Here is a 17,584-nt window from a genome sequence, read left to right on the forward strand (position 1 = left end):
AAGCAGAGGCTGCTGCAGATCTTGGGGAAGGAGTACAAGAACTAGAAATGCGGGGATTCAAGCCGCTGACCTTCTGATCAGCAAGACCAAGAGGCTCAGTGGTTTAGACCACAGCGCCACCCACATCCATTGTGGTTTGAATCCTCGCGACGGGATGAGGTCCCTTTGCTCTGTCCCAGCTCCTGCTAACCTAGCTGTTCGAAAGCATGCAAGTAGATAAATAGGTACCACTGCAGCGGGAAGGTAAACAGCATTTCCGTGCGCTCTGGTTTCTGTCACAGTGTCACGTTGCACCAGAAGCAGTTTAGTCATGCTGGCCAGATGACCCGGAAAGCTGTCTGTGGACAAACGTCGGTTCCCTCGGCCTGAAAAGCAAAATGAGCGCCGCAACCCCATCGTCGCCTTTGACTGGACTTAACCGTCCAGGGGTCCTTTACCTGTTCTTGTTTTTTTACCTTTACTTCTGAATACTTACATGTTGCTGCCCTGCTATCGACACTCTAGACATCTGTGTCTGGGGAGCACAGCCTAGGCATGGATAGCTTGAATAGATCAGAACTGCACCAATTGTAAAACAAAATCCAAGATTCACATGGCGCAATCTGGGCCAACGCATGCTTATTCCTTACACACTTATGCATGAGCTCGCTTGCCCATCAAACTGACAGGTAAAGCAATCCAATGCAGCCCATAGCTGTTGTCAGCACAAGACAGAAGCATATGAGGGAATGAAAAATGAATGTATGTCCTGCTGCCTTCCACACTGCAAGGGTAAAGGGACCCCTGACCATTAGGTCCAGTCGTGGCCGACTCTGGGGTTGCGGCGCTCATCTCTCTTCATTGGCCGAGGGAGCCAGCATACAGCTTCCGAGTCATGTGGCCAGCATGACTAAGCCGCTTCTGGCGAACCAGAGCAGCGCACGGAAATGCTGTTTACCTTCCCACCGGAGCGGTACCTATTTACCTACTTGCACTTTGACGTGCTTTCGAACTGCTAGGTTGGCAGGAGCAGGGACCGACCGTCACGGGGATTTGAACCGCCGACCTTCTGATCGGCAAGTGCTAGCCTCTGTGGTTTAAACCACAGCGCCACCCACGTCCCCCCGAACGGCAAAAACCCCCCTTAAACAATGTATCCTTGATAACCTCAAACTCTCAAAAATCAAATTGCATGTGCCCCACACTGGGAACCATGGCATTAGAGGAAACAACAGGCTCAGGCAAATGGACGAAGCACAAATGGTAGGCACCTGCCTATAATATTTAGCATTTATTGCTCTGAAAAGTAACAAAGAGAATACTGTCATTTAAAAGACAATAGCAGTTTGGGGCATTGGTTAAAATCAAAATTACATATTAGTCCTATTGATGTGTTTTTCTACCCTTTCTATTGGAAAAAAGGTGTTTAGGAAAAAGAGACTTTCTGTTTTTCCCTAAAATCTACAACAGGAAAGGCGGAAGATCTTCTTTTGCTCAGCGCTTCTGTACTTCCTTTCTTTAACTGTCCTGGTTGACCACTTTACAGACTTCTATTCACAGAAGAAATCGATGGCCTGAGAAAGAGAACATGTTGTTGTTGTTGTTTGGGTTCACTGTTATAGTTTTTAAACACAGTAAGCAATTAGAGCCAATTCTGAACAAAGGGAGTTGTGGAAAATCAGTTGCTTTGAAAACATGATGCGTTGGGTCCAGACAGCCACGCTCCTTGTTGAGGCCCAACTGAACTCAAGAGTTCTTAAGTTACTTCAGCGGCTCTCCTCCAAGCATGACTGACTAGATTCAATCCAGAGTGGATCTACACAGATATAAACACTGTGAAAATGCTTTTTTAAAAAACATAATATATATATGGGATTTGCCATTAGCTCATCAGCCCCATCTAGTGTCATATTTAGTGCCACACATCTAGAGCCACACTTAAAATGCACTTAAAACATTATATTTGCAGCTGTATAGCTGAGTCCCCAGTGTCTTCTAGGGCCACCTCTGACTTGGCTTTTTGAAAAGCAAATGTCCCATGTTTCTTGCAAAGTTGCATACAAGAGCAATGTTGCATTTCAGGAAATACTAAGACCCAGTCTCACTTCTGTATTTGGTTAGCACAAGCTGCAGTAGCCTCAGGGATGGAGGCTGTTTTGGCAGCTTTTAGGATTTTGTTGCGTTTCCTGCCTCTTCGCCCCACAAAAAGCCTCTGATGCTGTATTCTCCATGACAGGAGCTGGGTTCCCCCTTAAAACCTGAAGTCAAGGTAGTTGAAGAACATCTCCATCTTCACCTTCCCCAATGAGAAGGCCTCTAGAATAGTGCCTGCGTAGAGCCCAGGTGGCTGGTTTGCCACCTCAGTGAGAACTAAGCCAAAGTTACGTTTAGGAAAGAAACTTGTAGTGCTTTCAGAACTCAAATAAGGAGAAAAACAAACAAGCAAAGTCAATGTCCCTCTGTGAAGGAAACCAATAACTCAGAAGGTGAGACTGTAAAACACAGCGCAATCAGGAAAAAGCAATTGGAAGCAGTCTCACCAAACAAGCACAGAGCATACCTTGTGCCCAGAGGAGTGTTGTTCTCAGTGTACACGAGGCCAGAACCAAATCAATAAGAAACATCTTGCAGAATCTCATTCGGTAATTTCAAGGATGCAAGATTTCCACTCAGTTACCTTAGCAGAAGGTATGAGGTCACCAATATTCAGCCACTGCAGAAGCTTGGGCCACAAACCATCAAAGCATTTGTGTAGCAACATTTGCATAGCTCGCTCATTTCTTACCTTCGTGGAAACTGTCTCGTTTGCTTCCTGATAGATGTGCTGCTCTGTGACTAAATTCCTGGGGAAATATCCAACAGTGCCCATCTGGTCCTCGTACTGCTCTGCATAAACCTTACGGGTTAGATCAAACAATCCTGGAGTTAAGCGCAGCCATTCTTCAGAGTAAATGAATTCGCTGCTCTCTTGGAAGCATGGGCTACCCCAGTCGCCCTGTACACTCTTTGAGATTATTTCGGTCAGCATAAGGTACTAACAAAACAGATTTGTTCTTGTTGTTTACCAAAAGGCACATATAAGTAATTGCATTTCCAAGAATGAGACCAAGAAAAATGTGAGATCATACAGATTTTAATTCCTCTTCTGTAGACTTGATTAATCATATTCTTAAAATCCTTATTTCCTTAAACTGGGATTTCTTGAAAAGGTTTTCCCTGGACAATACCCAACTCCATTTCAAAGGGTTTCTGGACAAGAGGTGCTCTGGTGGGTCCCATTCTGTTGACAATGGAGCCTGGTGGATTAACTGGTGCTGAGGCATTTTGAAGTAGTGCTCCGTAGCTGGGTCTAGCCATGAGTTAAATTTCCCACAATGCTCCAGAATGACAATACATCAAGACAGCGCTATTTTTTCAGGGGGGAGGGGAGAGAGATGCCAGAACTCACCAAGAACGCCTCCCTTGATCTCTTATAATGGCAATGGCACCCACCTGAGAGGTGCCAGAATTCAGTTCCAGAGAGTTCAGACTAAAAATTTTAAAAAGCCCAGCAGCAGAGGCCATTTTTTTGGACTCATCAAACTGGTCTCACTTTGAATGCCAAACAGTTTTTTGAGGGAGGCTCAGCTGTCATGGTAATGTGCACTGACACTGGCCTTGCCCTGGACATTTCAATAAATACTGGAAATATTCCAGTGTTTCACTAGAACCTAGTGGCTTTGTGCAAAAGCAGGTCTAACATACATAGCACAGACCCAAAGAATAGCTTGAAGGCGTGGCGGGCGGGGGTGTGGGGTGGGGTGGACCTTTGCTGAAGACAAAGTCCAGGCCTGGCTAATACCTGAGTGCTTGAAAACTGCCCCCCAAGCAGCACTGCCAAACACTGTTCCTGCAAAGTTTTCCCTACTCTCTCCCCTCCTCACTACAGTCTCCCTAGAAAACACACACCCCCCACTTGAGGATCAAGGAAAGCCTTTGGAATGAGGCAAGGGACGATACGGGACAATATTCCCAAAAGTGCCATCTTCTGAGAGTGAAAATGTCTTTCCTCTCAAGCCAGGCAGCTGTGAATCCAATCCCCCTTTGTATGCTTGCTTTGAATTCCAAAACAAAAGAAAGGTGAAGCATACATGTGACATATAAATGTATTTTTAAAGTTTTCATAAGGTATTTCTTCAGTCCACTTTAGAGACCTTCCCCAACCCTTCTTATTTTTACTTTGGCACAAATCTCTCTCTCTCTCTCTCTCTCTCTCTCTCTCTCTCTCTCTCTCTCTCTCTCTCTTTTAAGAAGACTGAGTGTTTTTTAACCTCCCTCCCCATGAAGTGCTGAGCGAGGGAAGGCAACAGATGCTTCTGGACATACAGGTGAGCTTGTGAGGATATCGCCTTGCCCTGTCCAAGGAGAGGTGGGGCAGGTGTTTCTCTAAAAACTGTGGATACTGGGGAGTAAATAGCCATGCAGACATAGGATAAGATTTAACATAGGGAAGGTCCTTACACTCCCAGCCCAGAATTCTCCAGCTCCTCTTTCTGGCACTAGCTTTGAGTAAACATAGATCAGTTGCCCTTTTCTGACGTTAATAAATCGGCAGTCTGGCGCGTTGTAATCGTCTTCCGCCCTTGCCAGGGAGATGGCATCTGGGGGTGGAAAAAAACACCAGTAAGATTTTATACAGAATTAAAGGGCTGGGTGGTAAGAAGAGGAAATCCTCGTTAATTTTGCAAAGGCAATCATAGAAGCATCCCTTTCCACATTCACAGTTCATCTCCTGGGAAGTCTGCAAAAGCTATCTACATTTTGTTTTGTTTTGACATTTATATACCACTCTTTTCCACCAGGGAGCTCAAGGTGGTGTACAGTGGTACCTCAGGTTAAGAGCTTAATTCGTCCTGGAGGTCCATTCTTAACCTGAAACTGTTCTTAACCTGAAGTATCACTTTAGCTAACGGGGCCTCCCGCTGCCGCTGCGCTGCCGCTGCACGATTTCTGTTCTCATCCTGAAGTAAAGTTCTTAACCCGAGGTACTATTTCTGGATTAGCAGAGTCTGTAACCTGAAGCGTCTGAACTCTGGTCTTCAAATCCCAGTCCTACCCTAACCGCTACACCAATATATATTTATGAAAAATATATCCATAAATTTAAAGTTATGCCTGGGATATGGCAAACCACAGAGGGATTCATTCATGCAAGAGTTCACATTTTCAGCACACAGTTTCACAAACGGGTGACTTACATAAGCACTCCTGATCGGCACACAGCTTCTTGCTTGCCAGCTTGTCCATAAAAATTCCCTTCGCGACCATCGGGAAAGTGAATCCAAGAAACAGCAGAAACAGCAGCATGCTAACAGTGTGAGGCATTTTCTTCTCTCCCAGGCACCTCGCTCTCACTCCCTTACATAAAAGGAACAGGTTAAGGAACAGCTCTCTATTATATATGTATAAAAAAAACCATTAAGATGCAATTTTGGAGGGTGGGGATGAGAAGCTCTCTGACCAATAGGAAGTTGTGAGGGCAACATTCCATCGCTTTTAAAGAGCAGGGAAAACTTCAGGGGGACCCTTTTGCTTTATTTGCCAGGTGTTTTTAAATGCCTGCCTCTTGCTGCAGTTAAGTCAAGCTCAACATCACATTCAGCAGATTTTGTGCAAGGATGAAAAACAACAGATCCCCATTAATTATACAGGTTTCCAATCTTATGGGCTGGTTTAAAGTGTAGCAGAAACACAAAGAATCGTATGTTGGCCATGGGCTGGGGAGGAAGTGCCAGAGGAACTTTGCCAACAAAAACCAGACCGATTCCAGTGCAAAGAGACAAGCCATCTTCCCCCACCAGGAGCTTATGAGCCACAGATGATGGATTTTTCGGACCTAGCCAACCTAACCTGAAGAGTCCGCGACCAGAAGGAGGAGGAGTATCAGGAAGAATGGACTAAATTTAATGATTAGTTAAATATGTCAAGTTAAATTAATTGGAAACAGCTTGCAGATACCTAATTGCCTTAGGATTTTATAAAAGTTAAGTGATGAATTTATATGTTTAATTTAAAAATGAAAAGATCTAAGGATGTTAACTTTATAAGAACTGTGATTTGGAAAACCATTAAAAGGATATGCATTGAAATTCAACCAAGAGGAAGCGAGGAAGTCACTTAACAATGTTAATAAGTGTAATTTCTAATAAGGTTATGATTTGTGTTTGTTTGTTTTATGTGTTGTTTGTTTATAATTTTGTGAAAACCAATAAAAAAAATTGGGGGGGAAAAGGAGCTTATGAGCCACATCGGCAGTAATGCAGCTCATAGGAGTGGGATGCAATTTCAGTCATCAAGTTGTGGGTTTATATGTAGATGCTTGCTTTTGATCCCCATTCCATGAGCCAGTTGCTATCTCAAAGGGTTATATTTGAAGTTTGCAGCAACGTATGGCCTCACAAAGCACCTGAAGAATATAGATGACTGAGCTACTATATGGTATGTGAGTGTCAAACGTAAGGCCATTACAAATTATCACATCCTATTGTGGCTGGTTTCATGACCCTCCAGAACAGCAAGGAAGGCAGGACATAAGGGCTGAAAGGAGAAGTAGGAATTTATTCCACTTTTTCTGACAAGCAGAAGGGACGCGGGTGGCGCTGTGGTCTAAACCACAGAGCCTAGGACTTGCCGATCAGAAGGTTGGCGGTTCGAATCCCAGCGATGGGGTGAACTTCCGTTGTTCGGTCCCAGCTCCTGCCCACCTAGCAGTTCGAAAGCACGTCAAAAGTGCAAGTAGATAAATAGGTACCACTTCGGCGGGAAGGTAAACAGCGTTTCCATGCACTGTTCTCCAGAAGCAGCATGGTCATGCTGGCCACATGATCCGGAAGCTGTCTGCGGACAAACGGCGGCTACCTCAGCCTATACAGAGAGAAGAGCGCCACAACCCCAGAGTCGTCCACAACTGGACCTAACCATCAGGGGTACCTTTACCTTTTCTGACAAGCAAGAGCCACCTCCATTTAGAAACTGAGACATTCAGTGGGGTATGAATTATGAAAACAAACAAAATGAATCAAAATCCTTTCCAGAAAGTCTCATATCTCTTTTCAGCCAACATTGGCCCCCAAATCAGTTTGTAATGAATCTGCAAAAAGGTGTAATGTATTGAATGGTCCCGGAAGACCCTTACTGTCGTGTTGCATCAAGCCTCCTCTCCTTTCAACAGTATCTGAAAGTATATCTTCTTTCTATAGGCTTTTAATGTTTAAATCTGCTGTTGCCTCTGGCTTGACCTTAACTGCATCGCATGTCATGAATTGCTGCCTTCTATTTGTTTGGTTCAAGTGTGTTTTGTTTCTGTTTTGTGTTGTCATCTGCTCAGATTACAAATGTAGAAGAGTGGGATACAGGTATGTGATTATTTCTTTACGAGTTTATGGCAAACTTCTGCTCCTTGGCAGTAAATGTTATCGTACAAAGGGCTTCCCGGGGACATCTGGAGTTGCAGGTGGACCTGGCTAAGAAGTAGGTGGCAGAACAGAAAAGCAGCCCTTCCCTGAATTTAGGGGAGCTCGTAATGACCAACACCCATTCTACACGTTATTTAACTATATTCAAGGATAAGAACCAGATGTGCTTAGTATAAGCCTAGAGTTTCCACTGACCCCACCCACCCAGGGTCACTCTAAATTAAAAGCTGGGTGACGAATACAAGCACAATGCTTTGGAGCATCAATGGCGCTGAATTCAGACAGAATCAGTATTTCAGTGACCATATTATTGAATAGGGAGTTTAGCATTCAAACCCGTTTGACACCCCCCTGCTATGTAGACTTCTTATATTACATTCTGCAGATAATGGGTTCATTTAAAATGAAACTATCATGCTCACATTCAGTTCACCGTGTGGCTTGTTCAGATTCTGGGGAAACATCTGGATAGCAGCTCCCTATTACTGCAGGGGCTTAGTGTTACCAACTGCATATTTCAGGTGGACACTGTATACATATGGACACCTGCAAATCACCTGGGAGATACCCCCTTCCCCAATAGTGATGCTAAGACTACTGAAGTCAGTGACTACTGATGAATGTATTTCCTTATTTACATCTTTATGGTAAAATACTGGTCCAATTTTGGATGCAGTCATACCTTGGTTGTTGAACGCCCTGGAACTCGGACGTTTTGGCTCCTGAACGCCACAAACCCAGAAGTGATTGTTCCACTTTGCAAACGTTCTTTTGGAAACCGAACATCTGACGGGGCTTCCACGGCTTCTGATTGGCTACAGGTGCTTCCTGCAGCCAATCAGAAGCTGCTATTTGGTTTTTGAACGTTTTGGAAGTTGAACAGACTTCTGGAATGGATTCCGTTCCGACTTCCAAGGTATGACTATTTATCCAATACATCTTTCCACATAATCTATACTGCATTGTCTACTCTAGACAGATACCATCCCTGACAGTATTATTTTCACAAGCAGCTCATCCAAGATTGTTGACAACTCTTTCAAAATACAGAACAGCCTCTCAGTTATCTGTATCTTCAGCAGGACATCTGGAGTTGTATCTAAGGAAGATATCCCATTGGCACAAGGGAGCACTCCCTCACTCTCCTCCCTTGTGCCCCTTACTCCAAATCTGTTTTTAGGGTTCCCCCAGCCCTCCAGAGCAGGTTTTGGGGTAGTGAAAGAACTAATGGAATGAGCATGTATTTCAAATCATTAGCATTTCCAAGTACATTTCCAGTCCCTAGCAAGTTGGCAAGAACTATTGCTTTTGATGAAACACAAGTACACCTTAGATTACTGTTTCAAGAGAGAAAATGCACCTTTATTTCTGAACAGGTAACTTTACTGTGAAGGAGCCTCTCCAGTCACAGTATACAAAATGGACTTATGTACAACAACCAAATTTTACAGCTTCCAGCTTTTCAGCTGGCATTCCTTGAATGTGTTTAGAATTCTTACATACTTGTACTGACTAACTCCCAACAATGCCATACCAGATGTTTTCCTTAAATTCAAGGAACCACACTTCAGTCAATCCAAATTACCCTACAGCATGTAGGGGGAAAGAAAAACCAAACTAAGCAAGTCCTTCAGGGATCCTAGTTTCCTTCCATCACTTCTTGGCATAAGTGATTTTCATTGCATGCGAAGGGGTAATTTTAAATCCTTGGAGGGCATCGCGAGCTGCTCCAGCCTGCCCATCATTTTCAAACTCCACAAATGCGATGTCGTGTCTCCCGGGCACCAGGCGCACTTCTTTGAAACCAGGGAACCTTGAGAGATAAATATTTAAACAAGATAACATGCTTTAATTTTGCAGGTTACAGGGCTGTTCTTATTCTCAAAAAAAAAGTTTATAAAATTGAAATTCACCGTTGAAAATAAAGCTGAAAGCTATAGGCTGAATTTGCCAAGTAAAACATACCAAAGATGCCAGGAACATATTTGTAGCACAATGAAAAACAGAGCAGCTGAAATGCAGGAATTACAGACTTCAGACAATGTTTTTCATTTTATGAAGCCCACTTCGTACCAAGCTATTTTTCAGTTAATTTCCATTCAACAGATACGATTTCCAGAATGGATTTGTTCTTCTGTTTCCAAACCTTCTCCTACAGATCTAATTCAACACAATCTCTATCCAGCCTTGACAAAGCATAAATTACTAGAATGACTAACTTAGAAGTCACATGATGTACACTTACCCAAGTATACAATGTATGGCTATTTATGTTTTGCCAAATATTTCTATACCTTAAATGCAACTTATTTCACAGTTTGCATGGCTGCTGTTTCTAAAACTTATGTTGAGTCAGACTATAAACACAGACATCCTGCACTAAATCCGAGACAGGTTAATCCATGTTTGATATTGTCTTTCCTTGTCCCTGAAACATGGCTCATTACCAGCATCCCAGTTTTATTTTTAGAAATCCATTGACTGTTCTGCCTTTCATACTTATAAGTGTAAATTTAAATCAGCAGCTAATCCAAGAGGCAGCATGAAATGTTTAAGAAGGAGAAAGTTGCATGAACAGCCACTTCTTTGTCATTTGAAATGTCTTTGCCACCAGAGGCCAAAAACCTGAATTCATTCAGCTTGAACATAAGTAAATAGGCCAATTCTTAAGTCACATCTGACAACAATGAGTTTTTGTTCTATGAGTGCATATAAATGGCAGCTTGAAAGGAGGTGGGTTTCTAAAGAGTCTTGGATCTCTATAGCCCTCCACAGCCTGCACTGAAGGCTCCATTATATCAGCCCATCCAAACCGTAAAAACATAGCTGCATAGAACCAGACATCATTCTTTGAGTTCAAATGGTGGAATCTATTGCAAATGACAGAAGATTAGGAGACCACGTATCTTACCACTGGGTTCTTGAGAGTTTCAACAGAAGGTGAAACTTTTAACAGCCCAATCCTGTGCAGTTTACTACAAAAATTCCCACAAATTTTGCTGAGTCTCAAATGCAGGTGTAAAGGATTGTAGAACTCTCTCTCTCTCTATATATATATATATGTATGTATGTATGTATGTATCTAGATGAACTTACTGATTGAACAGCATTGACAACATCATTTCATTGGTCTCTTCTGGCAAGTTGTTGAGGAAAAGTATATAGTTCGGTGGATTATCAGGCACCTGTAAAGGAAGCAGCAAATAATGTGCTATGGTACGCCAAAACCCACATTTGCTTTAATATTTATAAATGTTAACAGTAGCTATTTTGGCATAACTCATTGATGTTAACCCAAGAAGCTGCCAATTCTTCATTTGACATAAGAAGAGAATTGGGATGGACGAGAACAGCTTCAAGTTGTTTGTTTGTTTCTGCACTTCACAGGTTTTAAGGTTAGCTAAAGAGTCTAATACAATCAGGCGGCTATTCTGAGCATTTTAAGTTAAGAATACATCTAGATAGTATACTCCACAACATCTCCCCTGCAAAACGTGCAGGTAGTTGGCACTTCAGGCATTCAAAAGCTGTCAGCCCAGTAGTACCTTAAAAACAAAACCCTCACATACCAAGTATTCAGTTTGTGGTGTGCTATCATCTCTGTTATCATAATAAGGATTTGGCACAATTAGAATGATAGGATTAAATAACAGATTTTGGACACTGTTTGTTTTTTATAAAACAATAAATGGAGGTAGTGTTATATATTTACAGTCCCTCTAAGCAAATACTAACGGATAACACTTATTGACTGCTAATTAATCATTTACAGAAGTTGGTCATATATGAATAAAGCATGTTGCTTCCAAAATGCATGTATCTGTATACAAAATATGTAGCTCTAAAAAGACCAATGTGGTGATCTGAAATTGGTGTACTTCCAGTGCAAAGAATGTTAAGGATTACCTGCTGATTCTGCGAGTTTGCTTGGGAATTTGCTGAATTCTGGTTTGCTCCCTATTGAGAAATAAAAAGATTTTTTGTTTTTAAATTATGCTTTGAGACCTGAAATCAGTATTAAAAACCCACTTATATTATGATTTACCCTACAGAGTTGCTAGAGGCTCATTTTTTAAATAGAAAAAAATACTTACATGGGCTTATGTTTTTAAGAGGCAATGGTAAAGGTAAAGGGACCCCTGACTGTTAAGTCCAGTCGCAGATGACTCTGGGGTTGTGGCGCTCATCTCGCTTTACTGGCCGAGGGAGCCTTGCCACTGTGGTTTTGCCAACAGTTCCTAGTAGCAAACACACACATACACACACAGAGCTGCCTCCTAATTCACCAGCACATACAAGCGACTTTGCCCTCCTATTCCCTCGCAACAACTCCAGTCTTGTTTTTTGCAAAAAAAGAAAGAAAGAAAGAAAGAAAGAAAGAAAGAAAGAAAAAGATGGACAGGATAGCTGGAAGGAAATATAAAATGCTCAAAGACAAACAAATCCAAACAGCTCTGCAAAGTAAGCAAAAGTCCTGGATTCCTCAAATAATTTTCTTCTCACAATAACAGTGCCTGTGATACCCAAGCAGAACAAATCTGGGATGTTTTTTCTTCTACATGTGGCAGCAATATCACCTGGTAGGTAGAATATTCTTAGCTCAAAGGGGATCAGTCATTTTGCTAGGGAAAAGTACATTTTTGTTAACTGCTAACCACATAAAGATAGTAAAAAAACAACAACAACAGCTGTCAGGCTCAATTTCACAATCATATTTCTGTTTCCTCAGAAGCAAGTCCAGCTGACCTTACTCTCAGGTTAAGCAACTGTTGGTTTTAAGTGTATTGTTTTGAAACCGAGGCTTAACTCAGCTTACATAATGCATAGTTCTGTTCTACATGTCTCCCAACACAAGTGCCCTACCACTTGTTAATGTTATAGGCAAATGTTAAAGAAAGAGGCTTATTCTTTGACTGACGGCAATGAGATCTGGACAAACTCACATACCTGATTTGGCTTCTTTGCAGCATTAGCAGACTGTTCCAAGGACTTGATCTTCTTCTTCTCTTTCCTCTTCTCTTTGTCAGCAAACGTACCACGCATTTTAGAAATCACATCGGAATCTGTTTTTGCATACTGGATGCGCTGTTGAAATTAGAATGCCGCATTAAGCATCAAAGCTGTAAATCTGAGCCTGATATTTTGGAACAGACTAGGAATAAAGGGGAGTGGGTTGAAGGTCACAGAGTATCCAGCTAATGAACTGTTTGAAAAGCTAAGGCAGTGTTATGCATTGGCACCTGGAGTCCAACCCAGAGCCTGAGTTACATACAGTGCTGCAAGCCTGTTGGGCACACTGCCAGAGATGGCACCACCATGCCATTGCATGCCACCCTAGCCAGAAACAAGGTGCATCTCCAAACAAAACATTGGATATTGTCCAGGGTAGGGAAGAACAGCCACAAAATACTTGGTTTTCACAATGCATTTGTATCAACATGGAATCCATAAAGATTTTTAAAATACACACTAAAAATAGGGTTTTCTTACAGAAGATTCAGGTCTTTAGCCATGTTTTTAGAACAGTCCCCTTAAGACATTTACTTCTGTTTAATTCTTGGACATTTTCCAAAGTTGTTTACCCATAAATATATTTGGAATGAGTTGATTGAGGTGTTCCTAACACACTTCACTGGCTATATTTTAATCAAAAGAGAGCTTTTGAAAGTTACATTAAATTAGCAGGAGTCTTATAACGAGGAACTGAAACTCATTTACAGAGGAAACCTAAACATGCTTACTTAGAAGTCTTACTGATCAATGATTTTACTCCCTAGTAAGTGCTTTTAGGATTGTAGCATTGATCTGCACTGGAAAGAAAATAGGTTTCTGCCAAGAGAAAGCTTAAAATTATTTGTTTGCCTATAGTTGGTATGGTGAGATTCCAATGAAGGGCCTTGTTATGATCTGACAGGATAGAATCTCCAGATAGTAATAATTATTATTATTATTTATACCCCGCCCTCCCCGGGGCTCACAGTGGCTAACATCAGATGTTATAACACATTAACACAAAATCAGACAATCAATTAAAATACACCCTAAAATCAGATCAGGATCAGAATAAAATCCAATCAGATGGCAATCCGCAGATTAGGGTTGGGGACCTTAAATGCTCACCAGGCCCAACTGTTTGTGCTGAACTTATATGGGCCTGTGAGAAAAATTGGGAGGCCACTTTCATGCAAGTTCTTATGAAAGGGGAGGGGAAGTCAGACTGAACCCCGACCAAAGGCCTGGCGGAACAGCTCCGTCTTGCAGGCCCTGTGGAAAGATGTCAAATCCCGTAGGGCCCTAGTCTCTTGTGACAGAGCGTTCCACCAGGCAGGGGCCACAGCCCAAAAGGCCTGGGCGCTGGTCAAGGCCTGACTAATCTTCTTAAGGCTCAAGACCTCCAAAATGTTATTATTTGTGGACCGTAAGGTCCTCTATGGGGCATACCAGGAGAGGCGGTCCCATAGGTACAAGGGTCCCATAGGTATGAGAATCCTGCCAGCAGAAGCCCTGAACAAGGACGTACACTTGTGCAATACAGCTTCCCCTCTCTCCGCCCCTTTAAATAGGCTCAGGAGAACCCCTGGAACAGTGCAGAGAGGCAAAAGAGAGAGGAACATCCCATCTGATAAGCCAAATCACTTGCCCTGAGAGAATGATCAGCATAGTGGGGTGCTGAATTCCTCCCTTTAGTGTTTGAAGAGCCTAGTGAACAGACCAAAAGCTTTAAATTTACTACCTATTGCTCTAGGCAGAGAAACCACAAGATCCCCAGCCACATTGTTCTCTTATGTTTTGCAGTAAAATATAAAGCTCACCATTGGTTTACCATAAAATGGAAAGCCTTGCAACTGTCTCAGGGCATTAGTGGAGGAGCCAAGTTCTTTAAATATAACAAAGGCCTGTCCTCTCATCTTCATCGTCTTTAGAGCCACAATGTCCACTACGTGGCCAAACTGAGAAAACAGTGCATACAGAGATCTTTTCAGTTCTGTTAAGGGAAGGAAGAAAAGGAGAATTATACTTGTATCTATCTGCTTCTAAGACACCACAGCATCTTCAAGGTCAGGGCAATCACTCCAAGAGACAGCACATGACTTGGGCAGTGAAGCCAGCCACGTTTCTCACTCCAAAATCAGAAAATTCTAACAATGCAACATGCCAGATATATGATACTTTCGATCATCACCTCTTACCCATTGTTTGCTGAAATGTTAACTGCTCCCAGCCAATTCCCCTCATGGGAATTTTTTGTGCCATCACCAAGTATTTCAAGACATTGATTACAATTTACCACTCTGGAGAAAATGACTAACAAATCATTTATATTTGAATGCTCTCCTCCCCCCCCCCCCCGGTGCATTATTAACGTTCTTCAGAAAAGCTGAGTTACAAAAATTTACCAAAGACCAATCCTCTCTCGTGATGGAGAAGAGGGCATGAAGCAGCATACTTCCTACAAAAACTTTCTGTTTCCTGACTAAGCGTTCAGAATAAGGAATAATTTATTTTCATACCTTCCTTTTTAATTTTGTCATTAACATTATTGATATACAGTGTGTGGTTTGGTCGGATATCCATCTTTTAATTTCCGTCAAGCTGACCTGGAAAAAAACACACCAAGAATTTATTTAGTGTACTTTCTATAAAAACAAAAGCCCTGAAAGCAGCTTACATTGAGTTATCTGATTTTATCCTTGCAATCACAATGTGAGACAGGTGTACCTGAGATATAGTGACTGGCCCAAGCCTACCCAGCCAGCTTTGTGGCTGAGCAGGTTTTGGAAGACAGGTCTCCTCAGTCCAAGTCCCAACGCTCTAGCCACTAAATGATGAGGGCTGTGTACAACAAAATACAGCATATTTAAAATTAAAGATAATAGCTGACTTATCAGACTACAACATTTAATTTTAAAAAGAATTAGTGGGCAATTTCTGCTCAACACTATCCTAGTTTACAGGGTTGGCGAAAGCACCAGAGATTGAATCGTACTAATTTACATTACTTCTGGTAGCCAAATTGAGCACCATTTGGTGGAAAGGCAGGATGGAAAGTTAACAAAACAAACATGCATTAACTGGCTGCGGCTGCTCCTCAAAAGCTTGTACATAACTTTATTTTTATTGGCAGCATGTGCGCCCACACAAGTTTTTAGCTCAGATACCAAATCCTTCCTGGCCTAGCACCCTCTGCATAAAATAAAATACCAGCAAGGGGGTAAGAGAAAACTGGGGTGGGCAACTGCTTTCATGTGTTATTGGGTTGTTGTTTTTATTTTAATTATATATATTGTGGTTTTTATGTTGATCTTTGCTGTGAACTGCCCTGAGACGTCTGGGTATAGGGCAATATACAGTGGTACCTCGGGTTAAGTACTTAATTCGTTCCAGAGGTCCGTACTTAATCTGAAACTGTTCTTAACCTGAAGCACCACTTTAGCTAATGGGGCCTCCTGCTGCTGCCGCGCTGATGGAGCACAATTTCTGTTCTCATCCTGAAGCAAAGTACTTAACCTGAAGCACTATTTCTGGGTTAGCGGAGTCTGTAACCTGAAGCGTATGTAACCTGAGGTACCACTGTATATAAATTCAATAAATATGTACACGTGTGTGTGTGTGTGTGTGTGTATACCTTGTAAGATTTCACTAAGTCGTCCTATTTTCCTCTCTTCCTCCCCCACCCCCCGAAAACACTGAGCCCAAAGCTGAAGCGGGACTCACAAAGGCCTCCCTCTCCCTTGGAGCTGGATAATATTACGAAGAGGAGCCAAGCAGATGGGGGGGGGGAGGCGTGGGGAGAGCATGTATGTGGGTGGATGCAAGTAGGGGACACACCACTGCCACCCTCTTTTGTGCTTCTTGCACAAAACCTCCCTTGGAGGCTTCTAAACAGAGGCCGGGTCGGCCACCTGTGGCCTAGCCGAGATTCCTGCATTGCAGCGGGATGGACTAGATGGCCCTGGGGGGTCCCTTCTATGAGGAGGTTAAAGAACCCGACGGTGCCGCCGCTAACCACCCCCGGAAGGCGTAGGGAGCCCAATGACTCCCGCACCCCTCCCCTCTTTCGCTCTGCCTGTACCGTCTCAACGCCTCAAACCGCCTCCTCCAGCGCGCCACCACCCGACATGCCTCCTTCTCTCCTTCCCTTCCGTTTCCGGCCAGCGGTGAGGTGCACTTCCGCTCTTCCCTCTCGGCCCTCGGCGAGGTTTCCCCTTATAGCGGGCAACCGCCACTGAGGGGGAACGTTTTTCCAGAGAGGTGAGCGGGGATGGGGGGAAGAAAACCCGTAGCGCATGCAGCTTGAACTTCCGGTTGAAAAACCCCAACAACCGGAAACTCGTTATTGGCCGTTGGTCCGTACGGGCTCCGTTGTAGGGCCGCTCTGCGCCGCCTCGTGTTTATGGTAAAGTATTGGGAAGTTCCATCCTAGACCTCGAAGCGCTGTTAAAAAGGAAGTTGGAGACGCTCTAGCTATCCCCCTCTATAGAATTTGCCTTCTCCGCTCGAGGCCACTCAATCAATGCCAGGACGGCCGATTCGCGACGAGTTCTTCGGTTATCGATTGGTTCATTTCCGCTTTGCGAGCGCAGCTGATACGACGATATGGACACGTGTGGTTCACGGGGGTGTTTTTTACTGCTGCAATGTAGCCCTACGTCTTGGGGTGGTTTTTTTTGTAAGCAAGGTGCCTCTGAGCACGTGCAGAGAGCCCCTCTGAACTGCTACCAGCAGCCATGCAGATTTAAGGAGGCAAAGCACTTCCTTTTAGAAACAATTCCTTGCATGTGGAAGAGAAAATGATATAACAATAACAACAACAACAACAATTTATTATTTATACCCAACCCATCTGACTGGATTTCCCCAGCCACTCTGGGCGGCTTCCAATCGAATATTAAAAACAATACAGCATCATACATTAAAAACTTCCCTAAACAGGGCTGCCTTCAGTTTTCTTTTAAAAGTAAAATAGTTGCTTACTGCCTTGACATCTGCTGGGAGGGTGTTCCACAGGGCAGGCGCCACTATCAATGGTACTGAACACCGAGTAAATGGGCAAAAAATTAGTTTTTGTAAAATATGCTGGGATTTATGATATGCAAAATGAACCATGGAAAGAGAAGAACAGAATTCATTTATATTTTAATGATGTTTAA

The 17,584-nt window shown here is 43.0% G+C and overlaps 2 protein-coding genes across 3 annotated transcripts; both read right to left on the reverse strand.

Annotated features, from left to right (window-relative positions):
* Window positions 1-1,365: 1,365 nt before the first annotated feature.
* Window positions 1,366-5,506, reverse strand: OTOR (otoraplin). The gene is made up of 4 exons (XM_053384049.1): window positions 5,217-5,506; window positions 4,480-4,619; window positions 2,765-2,875; window positions 1,366-1,553 (listed from the first exon to the last, which is right to left on the reverse strand). The coding sequence occupies exons 1-4, from the start codon at window positions 5,341-5,343 to the stop codon at window positions 1,530-1,532; spliced, it is 402 nt and encodes a 133-aa protein (XP_053240024.1). The 5' UTR covers window positions 5,344-5,506; the 3' UTR covers window positions 1,366-1,529.
* A 3,261-nt stretch (window positions 5,507-8,767) lies between these two features.
* Window positions 8,768-16,682, reverse strand: SNRPB2 (small nuclear ribonucleoprotein polypeptide B2). Of its 2 annotated transcripts, none has more exons than XM_053380574.1 (7): window positions 16,507-16,682; window positions 14,945-15,031; window positions 14,246-14,418; window positions 12,381-12,518; window positions 11,340-11,390; window positions 10,530-10,618; window positions 8,768-9,246 (listed from the first exon to the last, which is right to left on the reverse strand). In XM_053380574.1, the coding sequence occupies exons 2-7, from the start codon at window positions 15,006-15,008 to the stop codon at window positions 9,087-9,089; spliced, it is 675 nt and encodes a 224-aa protein (XP_053236549.1). In that variant the 5' UTR covers window positions 15,009-15,031; window positions 16,507-16,682; the 3' UTR covers window positions 8,768-9,086. The 2 variants fall into 2 exon arrangements, with proteins under 2 accessions (XP_053236549.1, XP_053236550.1); XM_053380575.1 differs by lacking the exon at window positions 16,507-16,682 and adding an exon at window positions 15,153-15,239.
* Between the last annotated feature and the right edge of the window lie 902 nt (window positions 16,683-17,584).

The sequence above is a fragment of the Podarcis raffonei genome, chromosome 3 (assembly GCF_027172205.1).
Source record: "Podarcis raffonei isolate rPodRaf1 chromosome 3, rPodRaf1.pri, whole genome shotgun sequence".
In the NCBI taxonomy this organism is placed as follows: Eukaryota; Metazoa; Chordata; class Lepidosauria; order Squamata; family Lacertidae; genus Podarcis; species Podarcis raffonei.

Coding starts and splice junctions, on each gene's coding strand:
- OTOR (XM_053384049.1), bottom strand. CDS start 5,343: ATGCCTCACACTGTTAGCATGCTGCTGTTTCTGCTGTTTCTTGGATTC. Junction 2,876..4,479: donor GAGAATTCTGGGCTGGGAGT/GTAAGGACCTTC, acceptor CTAACCCGTAAG/GTTTATGCAGAGCAGTACGA. Junction 1,554..2,764: donor ACGAGACAGTTTCCACGAAG/GTAAGAAATGAG, acceptor TCTCTTTCTCAG/GCCATCGATTTCTTCTGTGA.
- SNRPB2 (XM_053380574.1), bottom strand. CDS start 15,008: ATGGATATCCGACCAAACCACACACTGTATATCAATAATGTTAATGAC. Junction 14,419..14,944: donor TGACAAAATTAAAAAGGAAG/GTATGAAAATAA, acceptor TTCCCTTAACAG/AACTGAAAAGATCTCTGTAT. Junction 9,247..10,529: donor TTGTCAATGCTGTTCAATCA/GTAAGTTCATCT, acceptor TTATCTCTCAAG/GTTCCCTGGTTTCAAAGAAG.